Below are 26,468 nucleotides of genomic sequence, written 5' to 3' on the forward strand. Positions count from 1 at the left end.
TAGTTTCAGAAGGAATGGTACCAACTCCTCCTTGTACCTCTGGTAGAATTCAGCTGTGAATCCATCTGGTCCTGGACTTTTTTTGGTTGGTAGGCTATTAATTATTGCCTCAATTTCAGAGCCTGCTATTGGTCTATTCAGGGATTCAACTTCTTCCTGGTTTAGTCTTGGAAGAGTGTAAGTGTCCAGGAAATTATCCATTTCTTCTAGATTTTCCAGTTTATTTGCGTAGAGGTGTTTATAGTATTCTCTGATGGTAGTTTGTATTTCTGTGGGGTCGGTGGTGATAATCCCTTTATCATTTTTAATTGCGTCGATTTGATTCTTCTCTCTTTTCTTCTTTATTAGTCTTGCTAGTGGTCTGTCAATTTTGTTGATCTTTTCAAAAAACCAACTCCTGGATTCATTGATTTTTTGGAGGGTTTTTTGTGTCTCTATCTCCTTCAGTTCTGCTCTGATCTTAGTTATTTCTTGCCTTCTGCTAGCTTTCGAATGTGTTTGCTCTTGCTTCTCTAGTTCTTTTAATTGCGATGTTAGAGTGTCAATTTTAGATCTTTCCTGCTTTCTCTTGTGGGCATTTAGTGCTATAAATTTCCCTCTACACACTGCTTTAAATGTGTCCCAGAGATTCTGGTATGTTGTATCTTTGTTCTCATTGGTTTCAAAGAACATCTTTATTTCTGCCTTCATTTCGTTATGTACCCAGTAGTCATTCAGGAGCAGGTTGTTCAGTTTCCATGTAGTTGAGCGGTTTTGATTGAGTTTCTTAGTCCTGAGTTCTAGTTTGATTGCACTGTGGTCTGAGAGACAGTTTGTTATAATTTCTGTTCTTGTACATTTGCTGAGGAGTGCTTTACTTCCAATTACGTGGTCAATTTTGGAGTAAGTACGATGTGGTGCTGAGAAGAATGTATATTCTGTTGATTTGGGGTGGAGAGTTCTATAGATGTCTATTAGGTCTGCTTGCTGCAGAGATGAGTTCAATTCCTGGATATCCTTGTTAACTTTCTGTCTCGTTGATCTGTCTAATGTTGACAGTGGAGTGTTGAAGTCTCCCATTATTATTGTATGGGAGTCTAAGTCTCTTTGTAAGTCTCTAAGGACTTGCTTTATGAATCTGGGTGCTCCTGTATTGGGTGCATATATATTTAGGATAGTTATCTCTTCCTGTTGAATTGATCCCTTTACCATTAGGTAATGGCCTTCTTTGTCTCTTTTGATCTTTGATGGTTTAAAGTCTGTTTTATCAGAGACTAGTATTGCAACCCCCGCTTTTTTTTGTTCTCCATTTGCTTGGTAAATCTTCCTCCATCCCTTTATTTTGAGCCTATGTATGTCTCTGCATGTGAGATGGGTCTCCTGAATACAGCAGACTGATGGGTCTTGACTCTTTATCCAGTTTGCCAGTCTGTGTCTTTTAATTGGAGCATTTAGTCCATTTACATTTAAGGTTAAGATTGTTATGTGTGAACTTGATCCTGCCATTATGATATTAACTGGTTATTTTGCTTGTTAGTTGATGCAGTTTCTTCCTAGCCTTGATGGTCTTTACATTTTGGCATGTTTTTGCAATGGCTGGTACCGGTTGTTCCTTTCCATGTTTAGTGCTTCCTTCAGGGTCTCTTGTAAGGCAGGCCTAGTGGTGACAAAATCTCTAAGCATTTGCTTATCTGTAAAGGATTTTATTTCTCCTTCACTTATGAAACTTAGTTTGGCTGGATATAAAATTCTGGGTTTAAAATTCTTTTCTTTAAGAATGTTGAATATTGGCCCCCACTCTCTTCTGGCTTGTAGAGTTTCTGCCGAGAGATCTGCTGTTAGTCTGATGGGCTTCCCTTTGTGGGTAACCCGACCTTTCTCTCTGGCTGCCCTTAAGATTTTTTCCTTCATTTCAACTTTGGTGAATCTGGCAATTATGTGTCTTGGAGTTGCTCTTCTCGAGGAGTATCTTTGTGGCGTTCTCTGTATTTCCTGGATCTGAATGTTGGCCTGCCCTACTAGGTTGGGGAAGTTCTCCTGGATGATATCCTGAAGAGTGTTTTCCAACTTGGTTCCATTTTTCCCCTCACTTTCAGGCACCCCAATCAGACGTAGATTTGGTCTTTTTACATAATCCCATACTTCTTGCAGGCTTTGTTCATTTCTTTTTCTTCTTTTTTCTTTTGGTTTCTCTTCTCGCTTCATTTCATTCATTTGATCCTCAATCACTGACATTCTTTCTTCCAGTTGATCGAGTCGGTTACTGAAGCTTGTGCATTTGTCACGTATTTCTCGTGTCATGGTTTTTGTCTCTTTCATTTCGTTTATGAGCTTCTCTGCATTAATTACTCTAGCCATCAATTCTTCCACTTTTATTTCAAGATTTTTAGTTTCTTTGCGCTGGGTACGTAATTCCTCCTTTAGCTCTGAGAAATTTGATGGACTGAAGCCTTCTTCTCTCATATCGTCGAAGTCATTCTCCGTCCAGCTTTGATCCGTTGCTGGCGATGAGCTGCGCTCCTTTGCCGGGGGAGATGCGCTCTTATTTTTTGAATTACCAGCTTTTCTGCCCTGCTTTTTCCCCATCTTTGTGGTTTTATCTGCCTCTGGTCTTTGATGATGGTGATGTACTGATGGGGTTTTGGTGTAGGTGTCCTTCCTGTTTGATAGTTTTCCTTCTAACAGTCAGGACCCTCAGCTGTAGGTCTGTTGGAGATTGCTTGAGGTCCACTCCAGACCCTGTTTGCCTGGGTATCAGCAGCAGAGGTTGCAGAAGATAGAATATTTCTGAACAGCGAGTGTACCTGTCTGATTCTTGCTTTGGAAGCTTCCTCTCAGGGGTGTACTCCACCCTGTGAGGTGTGGGGTGTCAGACTGCCCCTAGTGGGGGATGTCTCCCAGTTAGGCTACTCAGGGGTCAGGGACCCACTTGAGCAGGGAGTCTGTCCCTTCTCAGATCTCAACCTCCGTGTTGGGAGATCCACTGCTCTCTTCAAAGCTGTCAGAGTCGTTTGCGTCTGCAGAGCTTTCTGTTGTTATTGTTTACTGTGCCCTGTCCCCAGAGGTGGAGTCTACAGAGACAGGCAGGTTTCCTTGAGCTGCTGTGAGCTCCACCCAGTTCGAGCTTCCCAGCAGCTTTGTTTACCTACTTAAGCCTCAGCAATGGCGGGCGCCCCTCCCCCAGCCTCGCTGCTGCCTTGCCGGTAGATCACAGACTGCTGTGCTAGCAATGAGGGAGTCTCCGTGGGTGTGGGACCCTCCCGGCCAGGTGTGGGATATGATCTCCTGGTGTGCCTGTTTGCTTAAAGCGCAGTATTGGGGTGGGAGTTACCCGATTTTCCAGGTGTTGTGTGTCTCAGTTCCCCTGGCTAGGAAAAGGGATTCCCTTCCCCCTTGCGCTTTCCAGGTGAGGCAATGCCTCGCCCTGCTTCAGCTCTCGCTGGTCGGGCTGCAGCAGCTGACCAGCACCGATCGTCTGGCACTCCCCAGTGAGATGAACCCAGTACCTCAGTTGAAAATGCAGAAATCACCGGTCTTCTGTGTCGCTCGCGCTGGGAGTTGGAGACTGGAGCTGTTCCTATTCGGCCATCTTGCTCCGCCCCCCCATCCATTAATTTAAAACTATGGTTTGTGAGTGTAATTATGGTTCACTTAGCCTGAACATATGCCTGACTACTAGAAGTAGTCATGGAGTTGGCTTCTTCCAAAATACATGTGCTACATATGGGTGGTGTAGTTATCTAAACAAAACTAGGGCTAATTATGAAGAGAAGAGGAACTATAAGTCAGAAGACCAACTATAGTGTCTGCCTCACTTGCTAAGCCAAGCAACTTTCCAACCTACCTTCCTGAATCTTTCTGTAATTATTTTATTTTAGTTTTTCAGAGATAGTTGTCCAGGCTGGTCTTGAACTCTTGGGCTCAAGCAGTCCTCTAAGCTCGGCTTCCCAAAGTGCTGGGATTACAGGCATGAGCCACCACACCCAGCCCCAACCTTCCTGAATCTTGACAAACATATTCAGGTTGCTCCTTAATCTTTGCTCTTTCTTTGACATAGCAAATCTGTCATCCCAGGGTCTCCTACTTACTGTCATATCTGCTGTAAGAGCCTAAGTTGAACTTTAAGGTAGTTTTACTGGGTAAAACAACTTAGTGAACTGAAGTAGATTATAATAAAAGTTGAGGAGGCTTTCTTTTGCTTTTGAGTACTACCACTACTGCTGCTAGTACAATTTAGGAACTCCATAAATCTATGCAGAATGAAGATCATGCTATTTTCACAGGTTAATTGTCAAGCCAGACAAATTATAAAAGATGTAGCTTCATCAACTTTTAAAAGTAGAAGAACCTTAACTTCACTTAATGTGCTCATTTTATAGCCAAGGAAATAGAGGTTTACACGGGGGAAGTGAATTCTCTAGATCACGGCAGAGGCATGCCTTATGTCATTCCATATTCCTTTTATTGACACCCAATAATTTATCTTACGCTTTACAATTTATAAGGCTGTTTTTCATTATGCTTTCAATTCGATTATTTGGAACCAGTTAGCTGTGGTAAAAATAAAATGCTACACTTTTGAAAAAATATAAATTAACATGAATTAGTAAGTAATCCATACTGGAAAAATCTGTTTTTTGAAATTACATTGTAACAGATACGTTGGATCTGTGCAATAAGGATGCCTTCTCTCTCATCAGTTAGTGCTGAGCATACTGATTCAAATGTTAGAGATCTAATTTCTGATTCAACAAGTGAGCACGCTTGTTTTTTCTCACCTATCACTGAAATAACCATTAAGGATAGAAAATGGAATAAAGGCATTGAGAATACGGGTGGAGGGCAATGTTGGTGGATCAGATACTTTGAAAATTTAGGAGATGGAAAGTGAATGGAAAAATACAGAAAACCACAAACAAAACCATGCATAGACGAAGCCAGAGGTGGAGATGGGAGCCCATTCTTCATGGGATAGCTATGGAGAAAATCAGTACATAAGGAGAGAAGTAGGTAAGGATAACTTTTTCTAAAAGTGGAAAGAAATCAAGCAGATTTACTGGGATAAACAGCTGAACAATTTGCCCTGTCTCATTTTCTCCTCCTGTTTGTGCAGTTGTAGAATTTGCCTCCAAGTGCTGAAATAAGTATAAATAAGTTTGGGTTCCTATGCCAAGGAGATGGTGGTGCTCCTACCTGGAATTGGTGCCCTACATTGAAGGCTCCCTAATTTTGTCTGCTTTAAACGGTAAGTTCTCTAGCGCCTAAACTGTTAATCAGGTGTGAGGACAAGTTTCAGTGAACCAAGTGATGACTGGGGAAACATCAACAAAAGGACTAGCCTTGAGCATTGAATAAATTTAAGTATAGAACTAAGACAATGGTGGCATAAATGTGACAATACTATCTGTTTTATACTCATAAAAATAATGCATCTAACAAAAAATGAGAAGAGGAGAAATGGTAGAACACAGAATAAGTTCTTTGCTTCGTATAGTTAGAATTCAAAAGATATAGTTTAAAAGTGACAAGCAGTAGACGTTTAAGAATATTTAACAGTACAAGAGTAAAGGATAATATTGCCTTAAATTGGGTAGTGGGAGATAGAGAAGAATATGTACAAGCTAATTTTTTAATTTATAGATGAGAAGCAGATACTATAAAGAAATGGGGTCCAAAGATAGTATAACTATAGCCACTGAATCAAAGATACAAACTTTCTTAAATGTCATAATTAAAATGAGTTTTTAAGAAAAGAGCAAATAATATGAAGAATTAAGTCCTTACAGTCACTTGAATAAATATAAATGGGCTTATCTCACCTATCAAAAAGGTGTTCATATAATATAGCATTGAATTTGATTTCAGACCAAATCCAATGCTATATTATTGTTGTACAGAAGAGATACTTAAAACATAGGTTAAAGGTTAAAAATAAAAGGACGGTTAAAGACATGCCAGGAAATACAAATAAAAAGAAAGCAGGAGTCATGAGCTTAATAAAACAAGGCAGAATTCAAGTCAGAAAACATAGACAAAAAAGTACACTTTGTAATTCTAAGTACTATAATTCATAAGGACTTTATAACAGTTATAATACCACACCAAGTAATAACTTTCATAAGGCAGAAATTATAAGACATGCAAAAAGAAATAGGTAGAAGTACCTTAATACTGAGAGCCATGTTACCCAGGTTGGTCTCGAACTCCTGAGCTTAAGAGATCCACCCACCTCGGCCTCCCAAAGTGCTGGGATTACAGTGTGAGCCACCACACCCAGCCAAGAATAAGGAATTTTTCTGTGTGGTGATATGGTGAGATGTCCAGGATAATGAAACAAAGATACAGAATGCAGCAGTGTTAGCAAGCAAAAAGGGCTCATTGTCCAATGTACCAGAAACCAATACTATGACACAGTTTTTGAGAAAAGCTTGATACTCAAAGTAGACTTCCAACTATTTGCTGTTGACTCCCAGATCCATACTTGTAGCCCATATCACTTTTCTGAATTCCATACCTACACTGAAATACACTTGGTTGTCTCAAGCCTCTTAATCTCACTTTGCTCTAATCTGAATTCGTCTCTTCACTCTCTAACACATCCAAAATCAATTCCTCTGATATACCCTAACTCAGTGAATGATATTGACAGCTGTCTAAATCTGAAATCTGGGAGCCACCCTTAATCTTTCTTACCCCCATACCAACTCTATATTAAATCATAACTCTGTTCACGTCGCAGTGGTCCACAATCTATTCCAGTCAATATCGCCAAGCACTCCCTATGTCTAAATCTTGCTCTGCCATTCTGTCAAAAGACAAAATTAACAACAAATTGTTACAGATATAATTGGCTTTTATTCCAGATTCATGTATCAGGTAACTTGCATTCTACAAAATAGAATGAAATTCCCACTGGGTAATGGCAGAACAGTGGGTTTTGTAAGGATGGGAACAAGGAAACAGAATAATAGAAAAATAAAAACTGATCAGTTATCACTAGGTTACTTCAGATTACGTCTTCTTTGTACAGGTTAAAGCAGCGGGGACTTCCTTGATTATGCTCAGATAGACTGGCATCTCCTGTTTTGAGGAAAAACTAGTCTGGGGATCAATGTATTTCCTTAAAGTTTCAGTTTGATTGTGTGGCATTTAGTATGAATGACTCCATTTTGCTTTGGTCTGGTCTATTGGGGCCTAGGTGCAGGAACTCAGTCCAAAACAATAGTTTTAAACCATTCAAAATACAGTTGACCCTTGAACAACATGGGTTCGAACTCCATGGGTCCACTTATATGTGGAGTTTTTCAGTAAATATAATTGGCCCTGTATTGGCAGGTTCTGCATCCGCAACTAAATGCAGATGAAAATATAGTATTAGTGGGATGCGTAACCCTCGTATAGAGAGGGCCAACTTTTTGTATCTGCGGGTTCCACAGGGTTGACTGTGAGACTTGAATATGTGACAATTTTTATAGCTGAGGAGGTCCTAGAACCAATCTCCCACATATAACAAAGGACAACTGAAGTATGCTATTTGATCCTCGTAAAATGTAAATCTAATCATGTTATTCTTCCGATTGAAACTTTTTCATTGTTTGCCATTTCCTTTAGGAATAAAGTTTAAAGTGGCACGTCATGTTTTACAAGGCCCTTCATTAACCACCATCTCTCTACTACTCCCTCTTCTTGTGCTCTATCTTCCAGCCACCCTAAATCTCTTTGGGTCATCCAGTGTAGGGATGCTTTCGCTTCTGGCCTCTGTACACGCTGTTATTCTCTCTCTACAAGCAGTCATTTCCGAGCTAACTCTTAATTCTTCAGTTCTGAGCTTAAAAGTCACATTCCTTTGAGAAGTGATGCATCTCTGCTCCACCTGCCACTCCTCTCCCCTACACACTAGAAGAGCTTATTTTAATCTGGCAATTATAATGAAGGAACCAGAGTTGTATCTATTCATCTCCTTTGTGAAGTTTGTTTCTATGAGATGATGCAATCTAGATACAGGGAATTTCTGATGACTTAAGTAAGCCAGAAACTCCAGGTTTCTTGTAAAATAAGTAGAAAAAGCCAATAGCACCAACAAAGTAAGTAATGAAATAACAGCAGGAAACAGCTTTCAAATCATGAAATAATTTCTAAAAGTACTTTTATGGAGAAAAATGTGTCAGTAGATACATATATACAGCACTAAAGGAATATTTCTAATACCAGTGGCTTTAAAAATAGAAGATTTATGATGAAAATTATTATAACAAGAAATTAATCTGATTCAGTAGCAGTCAAAATAAGATCTATAATATGGCTTATGGCAATTTCTCAAGATTTCATCTAATAGTACGGTGTGCATTTAATATACTCTCACATTCTTTCTTACACTTATGAATTTTTAAGTTTCAGCTTGGGAGAGATACTTTTTTGGGTTTCTTTAGGCTAGTTATTTTGACATATGTCAATTACTTAGCAAGGGTTAAATAATTTAAGGACTATATTATGTAAAAATGAGTTCCCAATAGTAATTGGATTTATAATTAAATCCAGTAAATCCAGTATTTGTAATTAAAAATGCTGCTTTTGAGAAAATAACATAAACTAAAAATATATATATATATAAAACCCAATAAAAGTATGGAAATGTGATTGAATCTCAATATGCATGCTTGCACATGTATGAATTTATACACATACACTTGTATGTATTCTGCAGGAGAGGAAGTAATAACAGAAATACACGTAAACATGATGGAAAATGTACTCTAGAGAAATATAAGGACAGGATATATACATTTTAAGTGCAAATAATTATCAGTTAAAATTTTATTAATCAGTAATAAGTGGTGGGACTGGTTTACAAATAGTGTGTGGCAATGGTAACAAAAGTGGCAGCAAGGAACTCAGCACTCACTCAACATGTCTAATAAATAAAGCTTAGTGATTAATTAAATATTGATACTGCGAAGGATCAAAAATTCTAACACTTCCAGAGATCTTAAATTGATATCTTTCAGATAAGCCAAATATTCTAGATAAGTAAGAAACTGCATGCCAAAACCATATTCTAAAGGAATTACCTTGGAAAATTAATGGTTTCACTGTGTGCAAAATTGCATGAATCCAAAATATGATATGGTCTCCAATAATAATAGAAGATATTAGCCTACCATTTTGCCATCATTTTGGCTGGTCTTTATATCTTCAAATGTATTTCACAAGTAGGGTACATATCCACACACTGGCAAGTTTACAAAACATTGTAAATATGGTCCATTTTCTTGCGATTATTTTGATAATATGGTTATTTAATAATGTACTTTTGTATGAAATGATTTATTAACATATTTAGATTTTTTATATGAAAAATAAGTATTCCAATTCTTTACTTGATCTCAGAAATCAGTCTTGCAGTTGGGCTTCAGAAATAATAAGTAGTGATAGGTCATTTCTGTCATATAGTCTTGAGGCAGAGGGAAATTAACAGAAAGATGAACATCAGTTTGAGAGTAAACAAATGACAACTAAGATATGGATCTAAAGTACATATTCCAATTATTCAATGTACGTGTCCTTTAGGGCTCACTATATTCCTTTTTTCTTTATCTTTGATGAGATTAGTTTCATTTGATTTTGCATTAAGGCAAAAGACAGACATCTCCTTTTCTTTGGTTTTAATTAGTTTCAAATTCATCTAAGAAGAGAAAATGTTGCTCATTTCATAAAAGGCGAACCTTGGTATTATGGCAAATTTTTTTTCTTCTGACAAATCTGTGCTGTGTTTATATTAACTAAATCTTTAAAAATACAAATCCTGAGCTAGAGTAAAAATAACAATTTTGACTAAAGAATAAATCCCTTCATTGTTAAGCCTAAACAGCTTTAAAATTCAGCCATGGAACATAAAGAAGGTAAGACTGGAATTCAAACTTCTGATGTCCATGGCAAACCTGAATACTCTCAGCAGAAATAAAGCACACATAGTAGATAATACACAATAGTAAAAAGCATCAGAAATTGATGCACCTGGATTTTGTTAAATATAACAAAGGTCAGTCAGTCCTTCATGTATAAACCTAGCTGGGAGAATAGAACTTAACAGTGTACTGCATTGAGAAGAAATCCCTCAGAAAGGCAACACTGGATTCATTTTTAGACAGGCATAGACTTTTTTCCAAAACATTCAAAGACATAAAAGACACATTGGGAAATACAATATGAATCTATTTTCATAAAAGTGAAAGTTCTGGCCACTTTGGTAACTGAAATAAGTCACTTGAGTTTTTAGTTATAGCTGACCCCCAATGAAAAATAAGAGCTCACTACCCAGCAAAGCAGCATTATGACAAAGTATTCATACAACAGTGAAGGATTTAAGTAAGGGCTCTGCAATATGGGTCAACACGGATGTTATTCTTGGTTTAAGAATAGTTTTCTAGTTCCTGTGAAAGTGCATAGGATTGGGAAACTGCCAGCAGAGCAAGGATCCTCTCACAGTATTAAGGCTTGTCCATGTGGGAATGGTCAGTTGAGAGTCAGCCGGTGAACACTAGGCAATGATTTCTGCCCCTGGGCACAGCCCTCTGGGCTTCTTCAATATGACTTTTCTTTTACTCATACTGTCGCTCTTCCTCTTCATCTGCTTCTTCAATGACCTGAATCTCATCTGCTTGAGGTAAGGAGGAGTTCTCTACCTGCAGTTTATTCCCATCAGCTTTACATTTTTCTTCTTCCTCTATGATTTCCTTCCATATCTTGTGGTTTTCAGTGAGGTGGTGCATTAACTGACAAAATATTTGCCGTCTGCTTTTCCTTCTTGGTGGTTCTGTGAAATTTAAAAGAAATATATTCTAATCACAGCAATATGATTTAATCATTCAACAAATATTAAGTGCCTATTATATTCTAGGTATCTAAGCACTGGGGTTACAAAAGTAAACAGTACTATAAAATAATAGTATAATAAAAATAGTATAATGAAATAGTACTATAAAAATAATCCCTGCATTATGGTGTTCAGATTCTAGTGGAAAGAGCTAGGAAAACAGAAAGAAGCAAAACAGGAATACGTTAGATGGTATTGTTATGGATAAAAACAAAATAGAGAAGAGGTTTAGGGAAAACTGGCTGGGTATGGTGGAGAGGGAAGAATTATGCTGAAATTTCAAATGAAAATAACCCAAAGTTAAAAAACAACCTTTAAGGGCATCTTATGTATTGAATTAAACACAATTGCCAACATTTTGATAAGTATAATTTTTATTTATTTATTTGTGTTTTTTTGCGACGGAGTCTTGCTCTGTCACCCAGGCTGGAGTGCAGTGGTGCGATCTCAGCTCACTGCAACCTCTGCCTCCCAGGTTCATGCCATTCTCCTGCCTCAGCCTCCCGAGTAGCTGGGACTACAGGCGCCTGCCACCGTGCCCAGCTAATATTTTGTATTTTTCAGTCAACCTTCAGATGCTAATGCCGTTTTAAAAAAAAGAATTTTAAATACATTTTAATAGGATTTGCCATGCTAATCCTAAATACAAGGCATGTGTGTGTTGCAGTGGGAGGTGCTTTGTAGTTTTCCTATCTGGTCTGATTTATTGCATGCTTGAAAATCAAAGCAATACTTATGTAGGTATAATTTAAATTCTACTTTAAAATGAGCAAACAACTGATTTCATTCACAATTACAAAGTGATAATTTTCATTTCATTTTCCATTCATACTAATTGTCTTATATAGAAAAGCATGTCATTACAGTTTGGTAACTCAAATTCATAATGCCACAAAACTTGGCTCTCCCTTTACAACCAGAGAATGTATGTTTTCCTTCCCCTCCCCTCCCCCACTGTTTTGATCTATTTCTCAAGTCTATGTGAACGGCAGATTAGTATGCTGCTATGGAAGTTGTGCTCCTCAGCTTTCCAGTGGGATTGGGGGTGAGATGTGTGAAAAGGAGTGACATGAAGGAGGACTCGCCATGAGGATCCACCTATGTTCAGATGTGGTGATGGCCCTATCGTGCATGCACAGGTGGAGCCTGCTGAATGAAGAGTACTGGTTAGAGGACAACACCTCAAGAGATATTACTTTAATTAAATAAGAATAAGAATGCTTGTTGTATTACAGTATTCACCCAGTACCCAGCTTACAGCAGTTACTCAAAACATGACTATTGAATCTGAACATTTAGATAGTGGTTACTCAATATAATGACTGCCGAATCTGTATCTGAGAAACAAAGTTCCAAATCTAAGTTAAATGCAGTTATTAAAGGTTGAGTATCCCTATTCAAAATGCTTGGGACCAGAAGTGTTTCTGATTTTGGAATATTTGCATTATATTTAGCATCCCTAATTGAAAAATCTGAAATCCAAGTGTCCCAATGAATATTTCCTTTGAGCACCATGCTGGCACTCAAAAAGTTTTGGATTTTGGAGCATTTCATATTTCAGATTTTCAGACTTTGAATACTCAACCTATAACATTACATAAATTATAATGTCCCTATATTCTTACTTGGATTTAGATTGTTTTCCATTTCTTCATCATCTGTATCTAATTCTTCACCATCTTCATCATCACCACTTTCAGTATCATTATCCTCTTCTGCTTCTATCCACTGACCTGGTAGCAAACCAGCAGCATCATAGGAGTTACACAGGGGACCCACTATGTGGGTGATAAAAGATTCTTGGAGTTTTGCTAGTTGAGGAGAAGAACGATCCATGAATGGACTGATGGGCAGACCAAGATTTGCTTCTTCATCTCCCTGCATATTTTAAAAAGAAAAGTACATTTTTAACTGGTGAAAGAACCACTACTGATCTTTGCTGTTAAAATTATCTTGAGTTTTTTTTAAATAAACAATTTATATAAAACTATTTTTTATAAATAAGCATCAATGAATCTATTCTATCATTTCAACTGTAAGAATTTAATATTGAGAAATCCTCAACAAAACTTTATTCTCACATTCTGTCACATCAACCAGTATGGCTGATACTCAGTTAATAAGAAACATACAGATCTTTAAAAATAAGTATCAGATATTTTACTAACAACCTGCAAAATTCCATAGTGTCAATTATGGATTCTCTTTATCTAGGGGCAAAAGCATAATAGAAACATTTTTGTTGTAGTTATATCTCAAATGTACAGAGCTGAATTTTGCAAGTGCTTTTCAATAACACTACCTCCACCCCCCTTTTTTTAACAGCAGAACTCTCTAATGATTCAAAATCAGAAAACCTAATATGAAAAACAAATAAAGTAGAGCTACCATAATGGAGGTGAGGCTCCTGGGGCTAGATCCCCAATGGCCTGCCTTCTGTTACCCTACCACTGTGGCTTCTAGGGCTTAATTTGAGATCAGACTACTACCTGTGTGGTGTTGAGCAAGCTCTATGTACAAATGCACTGTGTGTAAAATCTGAATAATAATCTACCTTATAGGGATGCTATGATGAGGTTAAAAGGCAGTATTATATAAGATGTTTAGCACAGTACTGAGAATTCTCCAAATGGTACTATTAACATTTTAGTCCTAGTGTCTGAACTGGTTTGGGATAAATTTCTCCCCACAGTGTACAAATTCTGCAGGTAAGCAGTGTCTGTTCTGTAATGAGCCCACATAACGCTGAGGAAACAACCAGAAACTGTCCCCGTGATTAACTGTCCCATGATTAGAAATCTTTTATGAGATTATCTTCTATGAGGAAGAAAACAATTGATGTTTTTCCAAAAACAGTTGGGTTTATCTATAGGACTCTGTAATTTCATAGATATAACCCAGGAGTTTGGCTTTTCTAAGCCCATGGCAGTTAAATGGCTGTAGGCATATAAAGACAGTATAATTAGGATAACAGGAAAAAAGTTGGGCGTGGTTAGAATTTTACATCAATATCTGAAGAAAGTTTAATAGCATAACCAGAATGAGAAAGAAGTTTAGTTCTGATGAGGGATGATTAAAACTTTCATAAGTGGTAGGATATCAGATGACATTTTCCTCCTTTGATATTGAATGACACTTAGATTAAGTGAAACTCTCTGAGATAATATATTGTTTTTAGTGATATATGTGAAATTATAATAGTTAACATTTATTGAGAACTTATGTGTCAGAAACTATTCTAAGAAGTCTACATATATTAGTTCATTTAATCCTCACAGAAACCTTATGATGTAGGTACCATCATTATTCCTATTTTATCAGTGAGGAAACTGGCACAGAGAGGTTAAGTAACTTACCCAACCAAGGTCATATTGCAGATAAGGAAGAGAAGCCAGGTTGAATGCAGGGCTTCCAGGTTTGCTTAATAAGTATAATTCTATATGCTTTTAAAATAATATGCAGGGTCTAAATGAATATTTCTAATGTTATCTCACTGAACTAGTGAATTTTCTAAAATTGACATACACCATTATTTTTTATTACCTATTTGTACATATAATATAAAGATACCATTTTCCTTAGGATAAAATTCCTCATTTGTAAACATGAGATCCATGGGTGAGCTCTAAATAAAGCAAGTTTCAATTATCACTGAGAATGAAGATGAGAATATGCAAACTGCATATTATAATCTTACAAATTAGGTAAATACAGCCATTTACTACCCCAAATTAAATATAATTTAAACATATCAGAGAATAGTAAAATACTAATAATCTTTCCATGATTATACAATATGGCATTTTGTAACTTATAAACAGCAGAGTATACACTATTGTGTTGGGATGTTTAGCTGGTGGGTGTAAAACACTGCACATTTTCAATATAATCTGGAAGTAACAAAATATACCAGGTGCATGGTTATATAGGCTCAATTACTCCCACTTTCCACTCATGTTAAGAAAGCCCTCACCTGGTAGATATCTTGACCTTTCCTGATAATTAGGGCCAACAAGGATTCCTAAGGAATGTAATTCCAAAGTCAAAAAGGTGTATTTGCTATTGTGGAGATAACAAAATGTTAGGTATGTCAGGAAATCATGCACTCCTACATTGTAGGAAGCCTCAAAAGTGGACCCCAAAAATGGCAGATTCAGCAAAGTGGAAAGATTATTTTAATGCCAAAAATTTTATAGTATTCTCTGATAGTTTGTATTTCTGTGGGGTCAGTGGTGATATCACCTTTATCATTTTTTTATTGCATCTATTTGATTCTTCTCTCTTTTCTTCTTTATTAATCTAGCTAGTGGTCTATTTTGTTAATCTTTTCAAAAAATCACCTCCTGGATTCATTGATTTTTTGGAAGGGTTTTCTGTCTCTATTTCCTTCGGTTCTGCTCTGATCTTAGTTATTTCTTTTCTTCTGCTAGCTTTTGAATTTGTTTGTTCTTGCTTCTCTAGTTCTTTTAATTGTGATGTTAGGGTGTCGATTTTAGATCTTTCCCGCTTTCTCCTGTGGGCATTTAGTGCTATAAATTTCCCTCTAAACACCGCTTTAGCTATGTCCCAGAGGTTCTGGTACATTGTGTCTATTTATTTCTGCCTTAATTTTGTTATTTACCCAGTAGTCATTCAGGAGCAGGTTGTTCAGTTTCCATGTAGTTGTGCGGTTTTGAGTGAGTTTCTTAATCCTGATTTCTAATTTGATTGCACGGTGGTCTGAGAGACTGTTTGTTATGATTTCTGTTCTTTTCCATTTGCTGAGGAGTGTTTTATTTCCAACTATGTGGTCAATTGTAGAACAAGTGCGATGTGGTGCTGAGAAGAATGTATATTCTGTTGATTTGGGGTGGAGAGTTCTGTAGATGTCTATTAGGTCCACTTGGTCCAGAGCTGAGTTCAAGTCCTGAATATCCTTGTTAATTTTCTGTCTCGTTGATCTGTCTAATGTTGACAGTGGGGTGTTAAAATCTCCCATTATTATTGTATGGGAGTCTAAGTCTCTTTGTAAGTCTCTAAGGACTTGCTTTATGAATCTGGGTGCTCCTGTATTGGGTGCATACATATTTAGGATAGTTAGCTGTTCTTGATTAATTGATCCCTTTACCATTATGTAATGACCTTCTTTGTATTTTTCAATCTTTGTTGGTTTAAAGTCTGTTTCATCAGAGACTAGGATTGCAAACCCTGCTTTTTTTCTGCTTTCCATTTGCTTGGTATATCTTTCTCCATCCCTTTATTTTGAGCCTATGTGTGTCTTTGCATGTGAGATGGGTCTCCTGAATACAGCACATTGATGGGTCTTGACTCTTTATCCAATTTGCCAGTCTGTGCCTTTTAATTGGGGCATTTAGCCCATTTATATTTAAGGCTAATACTGTTATGTGTGAATTTGATCCGTCATTATGATACTAGCAGCTAATTTTGCCCATTAGTTGATGTGGTTTCTTCATAGTGTCGATGGTCTTTACAATTTGGCATGTTTTTGCAGTAGCTGGTATCAGTTTTTCCTTTCCATATTTAGTGCTTCCTTCAGGAGTTCTTGTAAGGCAGGTCTGGAGGTGACAAAATCTCTCAGCATTTGCTTGTGTGTAAAGGATTTTATTTCTCCATCACTTAAGCAGCTTAGTTTGGCTGGATATGAAATTCTGGGTTGAAAATTCTTTTCTTTAAAAAAAAAAAAAAAGAAAATTCTTTTCTTTAAGAATGTTGAATATTGTCCCCACTCTCTTCTGGCTTGTATGGTTTCTGCAGAGAGATCCACTGGTAGTCTGATGGGCTTCCCTTTGTGAGTAACCCAGCCTTTCTCTCTGACTGCCCTTAACATTTTTTCCTCCATTCAACCTTGGCAAATCAGATGATTATGCGTGTTGGGATATTTATGTGGCCAACAAACATATGAAAAAAGCTCATCATCACTAGTCATTAGAGAAATGCAAATAAAAACCACAATGAGATAACCTCTTATGCCAGTTGGAATGGCGATCATTAAAGTCAGTAAACAACAGATACTGGAAAGGATGCGGAGAAATAGGAACACTTTTCAAAGACTTAGAACTAACCCAAATGCCCATCAATGATAGACTGGATAAAGAAAATGTGGCACATATATACCACGGAATACTATGCAATTATAAAAAAGGATGAGTTCACGTCCTTTGCAGGGACATAGATGTAGCTGGAAACCATCATTCTCAGCAAACACAGAAACAGAAAACCAAACACTGCGTGTTCTCACTCATAAGTGGGAGTTGAACAATGAGAACACATGGACACAAGAAGGGGAACATGACACATGGGGGCCTGTCACGGGGTGGGGTGGTAGGGGAGGGATAGCATTAGGAGAAATAACTAATGAAGATGACGGGTTGATGAGTGCAGCAAACCACCATGGCACGTGTATACCTGTGTAACAAAACTGCATGTTCTGCACATGTACCCCAAAACTTAAAGAATAATAATGAAAAAAAATTTAAAGATTTAAGAACAGCTGGGCACAGTGGCTCACGTCTGTAATCCCAACACTTTGGGAGGCTGAGGTGGGTGGATCACGAGGTCAGGAATTTGAGACCAGCCTGACCAACATGGTGAAACCCCATCTCTACTAAAAATACAAAAATTAGCCAGGCATGGTGGCGTGTGCCTGTAATCCCAGCTACTCAGGAGGCTGAGGCAGGAGAATCGCTTGAACCCAGGAGGCAGAGGTTGCAGTGAGCCGAGATTGTGCCACTGCAATAGAGCCTGGGCAACAGAGCAAGCCTCTGTCTCAAAAAAAAGATTTAAGAACAAAAGAGCATGCGTATATCTTTGAATCCTTGAAAACTACTAAGTGTCTATTCTCTCCATTTGTAGCCCTCTGTCCAGATTTCTTCCCAGTTGATGTTCCTATGGCAGGGAGTTAGTCTTTTTATAGCAGAGTTGAAAATGGATTGATATTCTTTAAATATATTCTGAGCATACCCTGAATAATTTAAAAACCACTTCATCTGGAAATAAATTATTCTAGGTTACAGAATCTCAGGACTGAAATAGACCTTGGAATCATGATGTCATCTAGCCTTGTTATAGAAAGTAGTCAGAAAGACATGGGCAGAGCAGGAGAGGGCCCGCCCCCAACCCAATCAGAGATGTCAGGTGACCATCAGGTGATAGGTTAAGCTGTCTCTCTAAAATAATAATTGGTCACAGCTGGCACCAGGGTAAGGCAGTCACCCAATAGATAGAAAAACCTGAAACTGGTCATCAGCAGCATCCTGATAAGATCTCAGGAGCTGGGTGAGTGGGCTCAAGCATGTACACTAAGAGGCAAAATGGTGAAGTTTAATTGGTATATGGCCTTCCTCCATGAACTCTGGACAGGTAAGGGAAAAATGCCTCAAGTGAGCATGAATACAACTTCAGTAAACACACTGTGTATGTGGCCCCTCCCAAGTGCTGCCAGGCCACTGCACATCCGACAGCCACCTCAAGGGATGAACTGGGAGAAGTAACACAACCCTGGAAGCATGCCAGTGCATAAGACTCCAAGTCAAAGATCAAACCATGCACTTGATCTCTCAGGTTGCCCTCCTGGTCTTCTTCCAAGTGTACTTTACTTCCTTTCATTCTTGTTCTAAAGCTTTTAAATAAACTTTCCCTTCTGCTCTAAAACTTGCCTCAATCAGTCCCTCTGCCTTATGCCCCTCAGTTGAATTCTTTCTTCTGAGGGGGCAAGAATTGAGGTTGCTGCAGACTTGTACGGATTTGCCGCTGCTAACAGCCCTACCTATAGACTCACGAGTATATTCAGCTCACTCAAGATAGGGAATAGGTTATTTTTTAAAATTTTAACAGCAATGGCAAACAGAACATAGAAAATACTAAGAACCAAAGCAAATGCAACAATTTTTAACCCTTCCCAGTCAAAGCAACTCAGAATTCAAACACTTAATAAAGCTATCCAAAAACCCAAAGAGGAGTGTCTTCTTATGACAGCTCTTAAAAATCCCACCAAGCTCATGTTTCAGCTTACCTGCTCATAAAATTCATTGACAATGCCTTCTGTCCATTTCAAATGCAAGTCTCGAACTTTTGCTGGGCCATTTATATCTGCCAGTTTGATGCACACCTGGCATACCAAGAGGCGATCATTTTCATTACTCCATTCTATGCCATTACTATTTACATCATTTGCCTATTTTGGAAAAACAAACTCATTTTAGGTTCTGAAGGCATTTAAAAAAATTGTTGTTTTGTTTGCTTTTACCAAATTATCTTAAAACTGTTTCCTGTCTAAATGACAGAAAGTTAGTTCAGCAAATAGTTCTTTTTAAAATCAGTTTATTCCATAATATGTACTTCTATTGGTTAAATTTCCTTTCTAAACATGCTTTCTAGAAAAACATAACCATGGGTTTCAATATTTGTGATTACCACAAAGAATCATGAATTATATGTGTGTGTGTATATATATATATACACACATATATATTAAGTATAGTAGATACACAATATCAAAAAAATCATATAAGAATTATAACTACTTATTTCTACCTCAAAAAAGAACACTTAAAAAGCTAGAGAAGTTTGCTCTTGCTGTGAAAGGCAGTACAAAAATTAGCCAGGCATGGTGGCGTGTGCCTGTAACACAAGTCTGAGAAGCTGGCCCTATAGTTTTAAATCCTGACTCAGAATGTCATGAATCAGCAAGCTGTATTCTGAATCAAAAATTCAGTGTGTAACAGTGAAAAAACTGCTTAATCTATTCGAATCTAACTTTCTTCATCTATGAAGTAGGAAAAGTAATACCAATCTAGCCATGCTGCTATGAGGATTAATAAATGAAAAAATGCCTTGCTCATGGTAAGTGTTAAATGTTGTTATTTAAATAAATGATAATTGTCATTATTAGCTGGGAAAAAAAGCCTTTCAAGAACTAAAATTTCATTTTGTAAAAAATGAAAACATGAGCCATGTCATAGCTTTTGAACTTCAGTGTTATGGTTGCTTTTTGGCACCAAACTCTTTCAGAAAAAATTATGTAGAACACCATCATAGAAAACACTTGAGAGAAGAGCTCTTTTGACTGAAACTTAATAGGAGGTCTAGAGCCCCATTCATATGGCATTTTTTTGAGAGACTTCAAAATAGAAGTCTTTACGGAATACACATTCAAAGTATTGTGTTAGATAATCTTTTACCTGTAAAAGGTGACTTAAGCACTTAAATGAATTTTATTTAAAAATTAAAGTGAATAAAACTATACAACTATGAAATAATTTTAAAGGTACCCTGATTTCTCACTGATTTTTATAAGCATTTCATTAATGTCAAGACAACAACATATATAAGGGTCTCCTTCCAGCGGGTTTAATCTAGTACTCCTTTGTTACCAGTTTCTCTACCCTGCAGGTACAGCTTCTTTTAGGTCACAAAAGTCATCAAGAAAATAGCAGCTTCCTGCAAGCCAGGGCGGGAATCTAAAGCGGTGGTCCTCAACTTTTTTCACCTCAAATGTCTGAGGGATAAAGCATAGTCCTATGAGTACCACTGTCATACTGGGGCAGTGATTCTTGATCCCCTGGTGAATATGAGTTCTTTGGCCTAGTACAATGTCTGCACATAGTGGGCAATCCCAATAAATACTTGTTGAATGACTAAATTATTCTCAAGTAGAAGAAGGTGCTTCCTTTTCCCTACACTAGTCAGCTAAAGAATCACTAATATAAAGAAGGTATAACAGGTGCAGTGAGGTAGGTATAATTAACTGGATTCTTAGAATTAACTGGATGCTTAGGAAACACATAAAATTAATTTTATGTAATGCCTTACTTGACACTAAGCGTGGCTTTGTCAAATCTCTCTTTAAACTCATTTGAAATAACTGGTTTGTTTCTAGGTGAAAGTATGTGAAATAAAGTCACAATAGTATAAGTTTTATGTGTTGAAAGAAAATATAGCAAGCAATAATATTTTAGGAAATGTTACCATAACAATAAAAATGTTTATTTTTAAAAATATAGGCATATATATTATTTTATATCAACTATTTATTGTTACTTTCTAAGCAGTAAAAATTCTAACTTAACATTAAAAATCATTTTATCAGTAACACTGACAATAAAGATTTTTTAAATCAGGCACTAATTTTCATAACAAACCTTGGCATTGAATTCTGCAAGAAAATCAAAATGCTTTTTAAGATCTGTGGCAAGGATTGCTTCGATGACTAAAAAACGAAAGCGCTTGAATTCCACATGATCAAGATGAAGAAGGAAGTTGTATTCTGGGCGAGAAAGATATAGATTCCAAGCTGATGCAGCATGATGATTTTCCAGAACAGATCTGTCATTGTATAAAACTGCCTAAAAAGAAATATAGAAAAATGAGGCAGACACCTCAAAGATATTAAACTTTAATATCATTAATATCAGGTTGGAAGTACACAAACAATGAATACCTACTATATACTAGGCATTTTACCAGGTATCTTAGTACCTGTGAAAATAGGTTGTGATAATTTTATAAATGAGTAAACTGAAGTGCAAAGAGGTTAGGATACACCTTTCCTTCCAGCATACATGGCTAGTAAGTGAAAGGGTTATTTATCTTTAAAGTTTATCTTTGCAGACCCTGTGCTGCCTCCCAAGAGATGTGAAGTTGATATTTTGAGGTCTATTTCATTTAATCAGAAAACCTTCTCAGATAAACTGTGAATAAAGTCATTAGGGATCTAGAGCAGGTTTCAGAATACATTTCTGTTGTTTAGTCATTCTGGAGTCAATGGTGATGGTGACTAAAGAAGAGGAAGCAGGAGTACTGTCCAGGGTAAGTAAGAGGCCTGCCTGGGCCTGCCTGTCTGAGACGGACATATCCTGGATTCCCATCCTCACACAGTGCCTGGGAGTAAAACAGAACTATGTAACAGATAAAAACACAAATCCTCTGGTTCAAATGGTGTGGAATTACTCACTTTTCCTACACTTCACTCCAGTGGAAGACCCTGAGGTACCTCCTCAGTACTCTAGGACTTTGGAATACAGACTTAAAATCAGTGGAGTACAGAATTTCTAAAGCCTCTTCCACCTCTAAAAATAAAGCAATTCTTTAAATTATTAAATAAGCATATAATTATTTTAAAAAGCTTCTACAGCCAAGTTGTGTTAAAGGCCAGGGATAAAAATTAAAACCCTATCCCTGTTTTCATGGAGCCTACTGTGTAATGAGAAAGAAGGACAGATAGAATGAGATCTCAGGTAGGATACATATTCTGAGAGCTTAATTGAATAGCTCTACTTATTTGTGAAAATTAGCTGTAGCCTAGATTTAAGCACAGATGCATAACACTGATTATTTTTTACACTATTTGATTTTGTAAAAGCAATGGTATGATTTAAACTTTGCAATGAGCCATATAAAGGCATTTCATACCACCTGTAATACAATACTTCTAAACATTATAAATACCAAACAGAAAGAGTAAGCTTTAAAAACTCCCTAAGGGGTCATTTACATTTAATAATGATTTGACTAATTCATGCTCAACTGTTACAAAGACTTAACTATGAGAACAGCTCTGTCTGTTCAGGAGGAAGTAATCTGATTCTGGGCTCAATAAAACACAATGTACAATGAGTGTCCTGTGAAGCTAGCTGACTTAATAAACTCACAGCTAGCAAGATCAGTTTTTAAATAAATGAGCAAGTTCAGAATTCTTTCACCATTCAAATTACCATTTGAAAATGCCAAAGAAATATAAAATGGGGGGGAAAAAGTCTGAATCAGTATTAGAATCTAGATATAATCACCATACTGGAAACTTCAAAGACATAGTGAAAATGAGAATGGGTACAGAAAAGCTAACCAAGTCACTGCATAAGAAGGAGAAAACCTATCTGAAGAGTAGGTGGAAGGGGTTCCCTGCTGGACCCCAGTAGATTCACAAGCTCAAAGGTGAGTGGGAGGCAAGAAAGAATCATGAAGCAGTAAGTAGGAAGCAAATGTCAACTCTACTTTAGAAGAATACTTGAAGGTAGCACAGAAAGCAGCAGACCAACCTTAAACTGAGTAAGAAAAACCAATCAAGCAAACAGATAAAGAAGTCTCAGCAATTACTGCAGGGTCTTAGAAGCAGAGAAAAAAGACAGGGCCCCACCTCATTTGGAGCTGCAATAAACTAACATCCTTTGACTTTGTGCTAAAGCATCTTCTTACCTGCTTTTTCTGGCTATAGATCCTTCTCTCTACAGTAAATACATCAATACTTTGGCAAAACAAATTAATTGGTCATAAATCTTACTTTTCACCCTCTGAGTTGGAAAGATCTGAGAAGGGGTTTAATACAAACTGACAGAATCTTAGCAAATAGTAACACTTAAATAAGAGCAAAAAGAGAAAACCCTTCAGACATAAGAAGGACTTAGATCATACAAAGGATGAGTCTGACTAATCTGAACAAATGTCCCCTTTTAAAACATAAGAAACAGGAGGAAACATTAACAAAAAATCTAGGTCATAGCCGTTATCTCATGACTAAGAAGGCACTTCTTTTTTTTTTTTTTTGAGACACACGTTCTGTCGCCCAAGCTGGAGTGCAGTGGCATGATCTCGGCTCACTGCAAACTCTGCCTTCCAGGTTCAAGCCATTCTCCTGCCTCAGTCTCCTGAGTAACTGGGACTACAGGCGCCCGCCACCACACCCAGCTAATTTTTTGTGTTTTTTACTTGAGTCGGGGTTTCAACTGTGTTAGCCAGATGGTCTCAATCTCTTGACCTCGTGATCTGCCCGCCTCGGACTCCCAAAGTGCTGGGATTACAGGCGTGAACCACCACACCCGGCCAACTAAGAAGGCACTTCAAGTGGAAAAGATTAGGAAAGACTGTTCTTTTAAAAAATAATACTTCCAACTCAAAAAAATCCAGTAGAGAGATAGCAGAAAAATAAGGTGCTACAGAACACAAAGCAGCTAGTTTTGTTGTTTTTTTTATAGGGTAAAGAAATAGTCTTGATGAACAGCTGTTATCTCAGGATTCTTTTACACTGTTCTCGGTTTGTTCTTTTCTGTGTTTACACTGCTATAGAGATACTACCTGAGACTAGGTAACTTATAAACAGAAGAGGTTTAATTGACTCACAGTTCCACATGGCTGGGGAAGCCTTAGGAAACTTACAGTCACGGTGGAAGGCAAAGGAGAGGCAGGCACCTTCTTCACAAGATAGCAGGAGAAAGAGGGAGAGCACACACAGGGGAGACTACCACTTTTAAACCATCAGATCTCATGACAACTCCCTCACTATTATGAGAACAGCATGGGAGAACCCGCCCCCATGATCTAAACATAATCACCTCACACCAGGGCCCTGCCCCTTCACATGTGAGGACTACAATTTGAGATGAGATTTGGGTGGGGACACAGAGACAAACCATCAGTTCTAAAATTTCTATTAATCCCTTATCTTCCTTTATCTTAGTTACCACCCTTGTTTTGCTGAAATACATTTTAAAATAACTTTCTCAGGATGGTCAAGATATGATTGTTTAAAATCACTGCATATCTGAGAATCTCGTCATTTTGCTCTTATGTAAAATGGTAGCTTAGCTGAATATAGAACTCTAACTTGAAAATAATACTCTTAGCCAGCACTTCCTATCTCCTCTCATTTTACTTCTATCCTTGCTCTTAAGTCATAATCTTCTCTTTCTCTCTCTGTCGCTTGGTCTCTCTTTCTCCTGCTCTGTCTCTCTCTCTCTCTTGCTCACACACACATTATTTATTTATTTATTTATTTATTTATTTATTTATTTATTTATTTTCTTGCTGTACTAGAATGTAAGTTCGATGAGAGGCAAGATTTTTCCCATGTTTTATTCAACATAACAATGCCTAAATAGTGCCTATCCCACAAATATGCACCCAATAAATACTTGAACAAATAAATGAATTAATTAATTCCCCTAGAATTTTAGAGACTTCATTCCAGTATTGTCTAGCATCTATTGTTGCTAAAAATATAATGACAGTTGAATTTTTGTTCTTTTATAGAGGTATTGTTTTCATCTTCTCAGGAATTCTTTTTTTTTTTTTTTTAAAATAAAATCTCTGGTGTTCTGAAATTTTTCCATGATGTGCTACATGTGGGGTTTGAGTATTTTTTCTCTATTCAACTTTCCTGGCACTTAGTGAGCCCCTTCAATCCAAAGACTCCCCTCTTTTTAGAACTTCCACTAGTCACATCTTGACCTAGTCCCCTATGTCTTATCTTCTCCTTCCCTGTATTTTCTTTTTATCTTCCTGGTCTATGTTCTGGGAGAGACTACCTGGACTTTTACTTCCCAAGCTTATATTGAATTTTTAAAATTTCCTGCAGTAATATTTTTAGTTTCTAAGAGCCTAACTTGTTCTCTGATGTTCCTTTATTATAGTTTCCTGTTCTTACTTTATGGATGCAGTATTTTTCAAATTCTCTGAGAATACTTTTTAAAGAAATAATTAGATGCTTCTCTATTCCCTAGATTCTCCCTGTGGTCAGTTATTCTTTCCATCTTAGCCTTTTCTTTCCAAGCTTGTGATTAATGCCATGTCTGATGATCCTTGGTTATCTGTGTATATAGAAAAATGAATTCTAAATCAGGTGCAGTGGCTCACCCCTGTCATCACAGCACTTTGGGAGGCCAAGGTGGGTGGATCACAAGGTCAAGAGATTGAGACCATTCTGACCAACATGGTGAAACCCCATCTCTACTAAAAATACAAAAATTAGTTGGGCATGGTGGCATGCGCCTGTAGTTCCAGCTACTCGGGAGGCTGAGGCAGGAGAATCGCTTGAACCCTGGAGGCGAAGGTTGCAATGAGCCAAGATCGCGCCATTGCACTCCAGCCTGGCAACAGAGTGAGACCCTGTCTTACACACACACACACACACACACACACACACAATGAATTCTACATTTCAGTTGTAATTTCTCTCTGCTGTTATGTATGTTTTATTGTGGAGTGTCTCCCCTTGGGATGAATGAGCGGGAACTATGTAAATGTGGATAGGGTTTGTTACCTAGCAAGTTTTGCTTTAGAGTAACGGGTGCCAGCTATTAGATATCTAGAATGAGAGAAATTTACTTTGGACTACTAATACCCACTCTAGGAACTGTTGTTACTCTCCAGGCAGTTTCCTTCAATATCTAAGAGATGAGTTTTCTGCCTGGAGGTAAACATAGGGTTGTAGTCACTCTGATTAAAGGTGTGTGTGTGCACAGAGAGAGCAAGCAGGAGCAAATGGTAACAGGAGTCTCTCTGGGGTTCCAGCTATGCTGGGTACGTTTGTTTTATCTGTCAATATTCATCCACTTTTCATTTTCCAGAAATGTTATAAAATTTTTTTTATCTGCTGGTGATAATACCTATCATCCTCTTATTGCTCTCTGTTGTAATGAACTTCATATCTTACTATCATTTTAATGCATTCTCAGGAAGAAGGGGAAACAGATTCATGTGTTTAGTCATCTTAATCCATATTTTGGGAGAGAAAACATTTACAAATCTCAACTTAAAACTGTGTTTCCTTTTTTACCCAGTCTCATAAAAATATTCCAGAAATTTTACTATCTTCAGCACTAACCTCCATCTTTCAGCCAACTTT

The 26,468-nt window shown here is 37.4% G+C and overlaps 1 protein-coding gene across 4 annotated transcripts in view; it reads right to left on the reverse strand.

Moving 5' to 3' along the window:
* Positions 1 to 26,468, reverse strand: part of PDE3B (phosphodiesterase 3B) — a 258,881-nt gene that overhangs the window by 22,999 nt on the left and 209,414 nt on the right. For 2 of the 4 annotated variants that reach the window (XM_073018074.1, XM_008006062.3), the window contains 4 exons: positions 20,992 to 21,195; positions 18,864 to 19,025; positions 12,478 to 12,730; positions 8,763 to 10,792 (listed from right to left, as the gene is read on the reverse strand). In XM_073018074.1, coding sequence (XP_072874175.1) covers positions 10,578 to 10,792; positions 12,478 to 12,730; positions 18,864 to 19,025; positions 20,992 to 21,195 — 834 coding nt within the window. In that variant the 3' untranslated portion in view covers positions 8,763 to 10,577. Of the gene's footprint in view, positions 1 to 8,762; positions 10,793 to 12,477; positions 12,731 to 18,863; positions 19,026 to 20,991; positions 21,196 to 26,468 lie in introns of those variants that run through there. The other 2 variants (XM_073018068.1, XM_073018078.1) reach the window with 2 other exon arrangements.

Source organism: Chlorocebus sabaeus, chromosome 1 (assembly GCF_047675955.1).
Source record: "Chlorocebus sabaeus isolate Y175 chromosome 1, mChlSab1.0.hap1, whole genome shotgun sequence".
Taxonomy (NCBI): Eukaryota; Metazoa; Chordata; class Mammalia; order Primates; family Cercopithecidae; genus Chlorocebus; species Chlorocebus sabaeus.